General features: G+C 40.0%; 1 protein-coding gene across 1 annotated transcript; it reads left to right on the forward strand.

Moving 5' to 3' along the window:
• Positions 1-1,246: 1,246 nt before the first annotated feature.
• On the forward strand, positions 1,247-2,367 carry LOC115296634 (olfactory receptor 2B6-like). Its single transcript, XM_029945114.1, is given in 2 exon segments — positions 1,247-1,286; positions 1,289-2,367. Coding segments are annotated over 2 exon segments (1,119 nt in total).
• The last annotated feature ends 7,578 nt before the right edge of the window (positions 2,368-9,945 follow it).

The following is a 9,945-nucleotide window of genomic DNA, read 5'->3' on the forward strand; positions in this document are numbered from 1 at the left end:
ATAAAAATAACTGAGTTACATGTGCGATTTATACTATATCACTCACTCCTATGAGAAATTATGGTCATTCTAAAGATAAGAAATGAACCACAAAAAAAGATGATGTGACATCTCCAAAGTCACACTCCTGGAAAATGCCATGGCCAGGTTTGAAGCAAGAAGGCAATGCCTTTTATAAAATAACTAAAGAGAAAAACAACATTAATTTGCCATAAATGGGAGCAAAACTGAAAGGAATTTAGGACTTTAGGCAATGAAAAAATTACTCATTGGATTGTTGTTTTTTTAAATTTTAATTCCAGTACAGTTAACATGCAGCGTAATACTAGTTTCAGGTGCACAACATAGTGACTCAACATTTACATACAACACCCAGTGCTCATCAGAAGTGCCCTCCTTAATGCCCATCACCCATTTAGCCCATCAGCCACTCACCTCCCTCCACCAGCCTCTTTGTTCTTTGTAGTTAAGAGTCTGATTCCTAGTATGTGTTTTTTTCCTTTTGCTCATTTGTTTTGTGTCTTAAGTTCCATATATGAGTGAAATCATATGGTGTTTGTCTTTCTCTGAATGACTTCTTTTGCTTACATTATACTTTCTAGCTCCATCCACGTCATCGGATTGTTGTATAATAAAGAAATTGTCTCATCTAGATGGGAGGGTGCAGGTGCCCCAGGAGGTAGGAATGTGTAACAGTCAGTGAGAGGGGAGAATAAAGGGAGGATTCAAAGTTAAATGACTATCCTGAAGAGTCAGAAATTCATATTCAGCCCTGAAATTCTGGGAGCCAAACACCCAAACCTCTTTCTGGATGCCTCCCTGAAAGGTAGAACTTACCTCATATTTATCCAGATATTTTCAAATAACATTTTTCACAGCAAGTGAGGTTTTGAAGGTTGTTTTGTATGTATATTATCCTGTTTGAACTTTTTGTTTCTTCCCTCTATTTAAAATTTTTTCTGAATGGGATGAGCATTATGCTGAGAAGGGGTGAGGGGGCTCCTGAAAGTGCAAACTCGCATCATGTAGAATCTGTGCAGAGCAGTTCCCAGGAAGACTGTGACGGGGTCAGTCTAAGGGAGATGGAGATCCACTTGCTGACCTTCAGGCTGACCTCTGTTTGACTTGTATTTGGGAAGCTCCACTCCTCCCACTGTTTAATCTGTACTCCGTGGTTGCTATTAAATATTCATAACATGTCAGGTGATGGAACAGATTATTCCTCTCTCAATAATCTTTCTTGGCAATGTTGACTCAACATGTTACTATAATCAAGGTGTGGGTGCAGTCACAGCAGAAATGAGAAGCCCAGCTCATCCCCTCTTATCCCTACTTCTTAGCGGCTCCCTTTTATCACTGACATCCATGCCTGATGGTGGGCATTTAGAGGTTCCAGCTAGCACTTCATCTGTCGGTGACATCATGCGGATTGACAATCAGAGTTCAAGGAATGACTTCGTCTTACTGGGATTCTCTGACCGCCCCTGGCTGGAGACGCCACTCTTTGTAATCTTTCTGGTGGCCTATGTCTTTGCCCTATTTGGGAACATGTCCATTATCCTTGTTTCCCGCCTAGACCCCCAGCTTGACAGTCCCATGTACTTTTTTGTCTCGAACCTGTCCCTCCTGGACCTCTGCTATACTACAAGCACCGTGCCCCAGATGCTGGTCAACCTTAAGGGACCAGAAAAGACCATTAGCTACGGTGGCTGTGTGGCCCAACTATACATTTTCTTGGCCTTGGGTTCTACCGAATGCATACTTCTAGCCATCATGGCTTTCGATCGTTATGCTGCTGTTTGCAAGCCCCTTCACTACCCAATCATCATGAGTCACAGACGCTGCATCCACATGGCCACTGGGACCTGGATCAGTGGCTTTGCCAACTCCCTTGTGCAGTCCACTCTCACTGTGATGGTCCCACGGTGTGGACACAGGGTGGTGGACCATTTCTTCTGTGAGGTTCCTGCTCTTTTGAAACTAGCATGTACTGATACTCATGTGAATGAGGCTGAGCTCAACGTGCTGGGGGCACTGTTGCTTCTGGTGCCCCTCACCCTCATCCTGGGCACCTATGTGCTCATTGCTCTGGCAGTGATGAGGATCCACTCTGCTGAAAGTCGCTGGAAGGCCTTCAACACCTGTGCTTCCCACCTGTTGGTGGTGTCCCTCTTCTACTTCACAGCCATCAGTATGTACGTCCAGCCTCCCTCTAGCTACTCTCGCGACAGGGGGAAGGTCATGGCTCTCTTCTATGGGATCATCACTCCCACACTCAATCCGTTTATCTACACACTGAGGAACAAAGACGTGAAGGCTGCCCTGGGAAGGGCACTGACCAAGGAGTTCTGGGTCAAGACAAGATGATCTCTGGAAAGGAGACCCACAAAGTGAGGAGGGATGTGTCAGCCTTTCAAGGAAGGTTCTGGGCATGAAGTGATGAGAGAACAGTGCAGCATGTGTCATGAAGTTCCCAGATGGAGCAGGACCAGAAAGAAGCAACAGGTCGGGGTGACCTCAGAGCTGTTTCCACTTACGAGAATACCTGGCTTACAATATGAATCCAATCAGGTCAGGTCACCTTCTTCCCTAACCCTGACTACTAGTTAACCCCAGGTGTTGGCTAACTTAGTTTCAGGGAGAAACTGATACAAAAATATATTTAGAAAGTTTAGAAAATATATTTGACCTGAATTATTTCTAAATGAATCCCAAATAAGTTAGAAATAATCACATATTAAAAAACAACAACAGCCATGCCACTGCCATCTTGAGTCAACTTTAATCAATACGTATTGACCCCGTTTAGTCTCCTTCCAGCATTCAGTGACCAACTGTGTCAACCGTGAGGGCTTTTGGCTTAAAGGCAAGTGAACACAAGAGGCATTGAGTTCAAAAGCATCTAAAATAAAAATATGCAAAGGGAAAAATCCATGAAAGAATTTAGGGTCAATGAATCTAAGTATACATTATTTCGGCCATAAACCCAAATCAGTCTTTGTTATGATAAACAACAATGAGGTCATGGTCGATGAAACAGAAGTCACATTGGGCCAAGACAGAAAACAAACCACAGTGAACCATGGTGTAAAATAATCTACGTCAAGAAACTACTACTTTCTGAGTTTGACAAACTAGCTTCCTTCACCATGTAAACGTGTCCTATCTCAGCGTGGGAGTTAGGAGAATATGATGTTAAATGCAAGGCTTTAGTTGACGTATTAGATTTATTTTTTAAAATGTTTTATAACTCCTGGCTATAAATTGTTTCACACATACATTTTAATTAAAATAGAGTGAATCTGGCAAAAACTCAAAGCTATTGCTGAAATGAAAATCAAATCTCATTTCATTAATGGGTGTATGTGCCCCCTCAACAGAGTCATGCATGCCTTTGGGGGACAGCCACTCATCACCTTTGACTCCGGTTCCTTTGCCACCAAACAGGGATGTGAACACTTCCCTTAATTCAAAGGTGTGTGAAATTATGTTATTCACAGGACATTAAATTTAGTATTTAATATTGTAGCTGTGTTTCCTATAAAGCAGATCTAGATAACATTTTTAATGTTTATTTATTATTTATGAGAGAAAGAGAAAGAGTATGAGTGGGGGCAGGGAAGGGTCAGAGAGAGAGAGAGAGAGAGAGAGAGAGAGAGAGAGAGAGAGAGACAGAATCCGAAGCAGGCTCCAGGTTCTGAGCTGTTAGCAGAGCCTAACATGGGGCTTGAACTCATGAACTGTGAGATCATGGCCTGAATCAAAATCAGAGGCCTAACCCACTGAGCCACCCAGGTGCCCAAAGCAAATCTAGATAATAAAAATTTCATTCTAAATTCATAGAGCTCTACTGCATTTTCAATTTGATGATTTATAAAATCATGGACAAAGCACTTATTCTGAGTTGTCAATACAATTTCTATGTCATTGCCTCCCTTTTAATACACATTATTGTGCTTTCACTATAAAATTATCCTTTCCAAAGTCTACCCATCCATAAATACATTTAATAATTTTTACTTATTTCAGTTCTTTGTAGTTATTTCCCTTAATAATATACACTCTAAAGTCTTAATCAGCATGAGTAATTGTTGGAAAATCCTTCAGTGTATTTTATCAGGTTCCTTAATTTGGGAGAATAAATGCATTGACTGTGTGAATTCTGGGATCTGGATTAAACTGGTATGTGACTGGGAGCATTAATGATCTATCGGGTTCAACACCCTGTCAGAGATTCTGAAAATTTGGAATTGCAAACGTTAAAGATAACACAAACCATGCATAAAATCTCTCCCCAAAGACAAAATACTCTAGTAAATGGAGGTTACCCCATGCTATGGAGTAGTTCCTATGAGCCTCCACCTCCTCCCCACATATCAGCATGAATCCTCGTCTTTTCTAGCTCAGCATATGCAACTGCAATAAAAAAAATCCACAGCCCTTGTTAACCTCAAACCCCAAGTGCTGTCTCCTGCACTGGCTCCTGTTTGAACACTGCCTGTCAGTAGAAGTCCTTCCCAAGCTCCCATGATATTCATATTTGTAATGTCTCCTATTTCCACAGATTTCTCTACCATGCTTTTGCATGATAAATGTTTAGTAAATACATCCAACATAACTAGGTCAAGATATGCCTCGCTTTTCCCTCCCCAATGTCCACTGTACCCCTCCCCCTTCCTGAAGGGACAGTGTGAGACTGTTTCCTGCTAATGACATACCGTGAGCACGTTCACTGTCCGTGGCCCAAGTGTCAGTCAGATGCAGCTGGAACATGGAAGAAAAGAGCTTTTGCAAAAATAAAGGCTCCCAACTATATGAGGGAAAGAGTCTGTTTCCTCAATGTTTCTTCTTGGTTTCTTGAAAACATTAAAAAATTTTTTGGTCGCAATGTTTTTCTAATTCATGATTCATTTTAACATGGAACCTCAAATCAATATGATCTAAAATATAAAATGCATCCTATTATGTCTTAAGAAAGAATGTTTATGGCATTAATTTATTAGCTCTAGTAAAGCAGTGTACCTGTCAGAGGGTATCTGAGGTCATTAGGCAAAAATGCTACATCCTCTTAGGTTTGTTAGTTTTGCTTAAAGGTCTAGATAGACTTAAAAATAATTGAACATTAAAACAACTATTTTGCATTGAAATGACTGGGGATATACTATTGTGTGAAAGTTTTGTACATTTTTAAACAAAAACATGGGTTTTCAAAAAAATTTAGTTCTGATATAAGAAATTGACCCCAAGCCCTAGGGATATATTTTGATTCATCTTCAGTATTATAGATATAGTAGAGCAAAACCCTGAGATTTAAGCAGAAGAACTGAATATTTAATTTTATAAATGCAATTAATACTTCTGCCTACATAGTAGGCATGGATTCTGCCTGGTATTTTCCAAGTTTATATATTTAAATACATCATTACGTGAATTATGGTATGTGCATTATCAATCAGGCAAATCAATTTGGTGCAGGGTTAAAATCATGATTAATGAAGAAATCTTTTTAATATTCCTGAAAGTATTGTTGAAACATTAGTGAATTGGTTAAATATTATATTAGTAAAATTTGCAAATATCAGTAAGTCATTAAATAGAAAAAAGCTTTGTGATATAGCAAGAACAATAGGGAAGCATATTCAATAGGTAAAGATATTTATCACAAAACAAAGCCATGCTATTGTTTACTGGAGGAGAACCAGACACTTCCCAATAGAAACAGGAACAAATCAAGGTCCCCCTCTGATCACAATTTTTATTACTGTGTTGGATTAACTCCCTGCTGTAGACTGAATGTTTGTGTCCTTCAAAAATTCATACACGGACCTTACTCTCCATGTGTTAGTATTTGTAAGTGAGTTTCTGGGAGGTGACTGAGGGGGGAGGGGAGCCCTGGACGGGCTCACAGCCTCCTGGTCCCTCCGTCCTCTGAGCGGTGAGCACAGCAAACACGACTGTGTGTGAACCAGGAGGCCAGCACCACACAGGGTCTCCTGGCTCCTTGACATTGGACCTGCCAGGCTCCAGAACGGTGATAAAAAGATTTCTGTCCTGGATAAACCACAGCTATGGTATCTTGTTATAGCAGCCCAAACAGAATAAGAGACCACTCATTGCCTTAAAAGAATTAGTATATTATTTAAAAAGTATAAATATTATAAAACAAGAAAAACAGTGGCATTTTAATTAACTGTTCCTATAGTGAGGTTTCACTTATGTTGAAAATTTTTATTCTTTACTCAGTAAATACTTATTGATGTCACATGTATGTAAGTCACTGAACCGGAAAAGGCAATCTGAAGTGAATAAGACATTGGCCCACTCTTAAAGAGTAAAATCTAGAAGAAAACAGAGATATGAATAAATAAAGAATGACACAGAGCTGAGGGTCCAGAAAGACTCTAAAAGGTAGACTGTAAAGAGTAAGAGATGACAGTGTGGAACAGAGACAGTCTCTGGGCCCTGCAGAGGGCCAGGGTCCCGCTGAGTGTCCAGCAGCACTGCGGTCATAACCAGACCACAGGGAACTGTCCAGACTGAGGGAGTGGAGGACACGGTCCCCAAGCTTACACAGGGGCTGGGGACACTGTGAGTTCCCAGCAGTCAGACTTAAATGTGAGGATCGTGGGCCCTGAGGTTAGCTCCCCAAAGCCCTAGCCGGGACAGTAATCAACTCTCAGCCATTAGCAAAGGCCCTGGCCCCACCTAGCAAATCCTCAAAAGAACCAATAGTGTCAGACTATTTCTAAGTAACTTGATACCTAGCACCCAGAAAAAAGTTCAAGACCTTTCATAGGAATACAAATATATCTACCTTCTAGTTACCTTAGGACCATGTGACTCAGGGAAATAAAATGTAAGTCTAAGTAATGAGTGTCTTCTCTGAGTTGATACAATTTTAAAACTCCTGCCTTTCCCCTACTTCTGGCACTTCTCCTGGGCCTCAGCAACCTAGCAGGTCATGTCTTGAGAGGTCTAGATCACCAGGTTATTGGGAAGAATAAAACACTGACTTCCCAAATCAGGTTTTACATGAATAAGAAATGTACTATTATTTGGGTCTAAATTACTGAGAGTTGGACTCTTACACTTTAACAAGACAGGTACAGTACACACAAAATCCCAAAAGTAACCATTATTGTTAAAAAGTGTTTAAAATTGGTACACGGAGTAAATACGACAATTAGGTAAATAGCCAGTGTAAACCTATAAGAAGTGCAAACCAATTTTGTCCGTATGACTCGTAACACTGAGAGCCGTGTTTATAAACATAAGCCAGCACACGATTTTCTGACTTCAGTTTATCAAGTAAAACAGCCTTAAAGTTTTTGTATATATCCACAGTGTGGTTGGTGGGAGGGGTATGTGATGGAGAAAACCACAAACCGGAAAGCAAGCTGAAGCAACATTCTTAAGTTAATTAAATCTACACAAAAAGGTGGCATCACTTAATATAAATTTCTCCAGCTGAAACTACCACACTTTCCATTGCAAATATTTTGATTATTCATAAAGAAGGTTCCAAGGGAAAGTTTGGGTCAACAATCATAGTGGAGCAAAGCATTTCTGCCTTAGAACCACTGGCTTGTGATCAGAATCACATGAGAATCAGGCTTATTGATTACTTTAATAGTCTAGATTCAGGGGTAACAGAAGAAAAACTTTTGTATAGAATCCAGAATCTTGCTCTAAAGAAATACTTAATCATGCTATTCTATTCACTGTGTCGCCAGGAACGGAGTATGAAAATTATTCTTTGTTTTGAGAAAAACCTCTATCTGAATATAACTAATACCCACTATCCCTGCCTTGATTCTAGGGATAGAAATAACAAATTTAAATTGATTGATAAAACACAACCATTTTTAAAACATATTTTAAAATTTCTCATGAGATTTCTTTTACTCTTATATTATTTAGAAGTGTGTTATTTAATCTCCACATATTGAGATTTTCCCGGTATTTTTTTTTCATTTTCTTGACTATAATTGACCTGCAATATTGTACCAGTTGTAGATCCACAACATGATGATTTGATATATGCATATATTGCGAACCAATCACACAATAAATGTTAATACCGTCCATTCCCACACACAGTTAGGATCTATTTTTCTTGCACTGAGAACTTGTAAGATCTACTCTTCAGAGCCAGTGGGAACAGGTCAGTGGAGCAGGAGGACCCCAGGGTGGTCTCACACTTGAACACAACTATATAACTATCAAATCATCCTAAACGTCCCAGAAATGTACCCGAAAACTCAGGACAAGCTCCACAACTAAAGGTAGAGAAGAGGCCACAGCGAAGAAGGTAGGAATGCCCAGATGCAGTCTGGGAGAGAAATGGACCTTGGCCGCTGGCATAGGGAGAGAGACAGGTCCACGGAGAAGGGCGAGAGGGGTTGGGGAATGATGATCTCCACAGCAACTGGACTGCAGGGCTAGAGGGGCTGGATCTCATGACTTCTGGCAACAGTGGGAATTAAAGCCTGGAAGGTTAAAGGTCAGTGGAGGAGGAGACTGGGACCCAGCCTGAGGGCACTGCCCTGCTCTTGGAGAAAGAGAAGGACAAACAGCCCAAAGACCTACATCATGGAAGAAGCGATCTGAGGAGCTTCTGCGGCACAGAGTGGGGAAGTTATTTGCTCATTTCCATGCATAGCCCAGAGGCAGCATTCACGGAAAGACCCCATTAGGAACAAGACTTGCCCAGAGCCATTTCCCTCCTGTGGCCACCAGCAGCTGACACTCACTACCTAACTAGTTTCCGATCGGTGCAACATAATATTTCCCTGTAATTTTGACTGATGAATGGATAAAGATGTGGAATATATATACAATATATTACTTATTCATCAAAAACAATGAAATGTTCCCATTTGCAAAGACATGGACGGAGGTAGAGTGGATAATGCTAAGTGAAATATGCCGGTCAGAGAAAGACGAACACCATATGATCTCACTCACACGTGACATTTAAGAAACAAAATAAATGATCATAGGAGAAAAAAAGAGACATTGACAAACCAAGAAACAGACTCAGCTATAGAGAACAAACTGATGGTTAACAGAGGGGAGGTGGGTGAGGGATGGGTGAATGGGGATCAAGGAGGCACTGGGTGTTGTGTCTAAATACTGAATCAATAAGTTGCACACCTGAAATTAATATTACACTATACTTTAACTAACTGAAGTTTAAGCAAAAGCTTTTTAAAAATGGTCAAAAGACATTAATCGACATTTTTCCAAAGAAATCCCAATAGCTAACAGACACATGAAACGATGCTCAACATCACTCATCATCAGGGAAATACAAATCAAAACCACAATGAGATACGACTTCACACCTGTCAGAGTGGTGAACATTGATAATTCAGACAAAACAGATGTAGCGAGGATGCAGAGAAAGGGGAACCATCTTGTACTGTTGGTGGGAATGCAAAGTGGTGCAGCCACTCTGGAAAACAGTATGGAGGTTCCTCAAAAAATTAACAATAGAACTATCCTATAACACAGCAATTGCACTACTAGGTATTTATCCAAAGGATACAAAAACACTAATTCAAAGTGATATGTACACCTTGATGTTTATAGCAGCATTATCAACAATAGCCAAATTATGAAAACAGTCCAGTGTTGGACTGATGAATGGATAGAGAAGACATGGTATATATATATATATATAATATATATATATATTATATATATATATATATACACATGGAATATAACTCAGCAATCCGAAAGAATTAAATCTCGCCATTTGCAACAATATGAATGAAACTAAAGTGTATTATGCTAAATGAAATAAGTTAGAGAAAGACAAATACCATATGATTTCACTCATATGTGAAATTTAAGAAACAAAACAAATGAGTGAAGGGGATAAAAAGAGAGCGACAAACCAAGAAAGAGACTCTTAACCAGAGAACACACTGATGGTTA

The sequence above is a fragment of the Suricata suricatta genome, chromosome 7 (genome assembly GCF_006229205.1).
Source record: "Suricata suricatta isolate VVHF042 chromosome 7, meerkat_22Aug2017_6uvM2_HiC, whole genome shotgun sequence".
NCBI lineage: Eukaryota > Metazoa > Chordata > Mammalia > Carnivora > Herpestidae > Suricata > Suricata suricatta.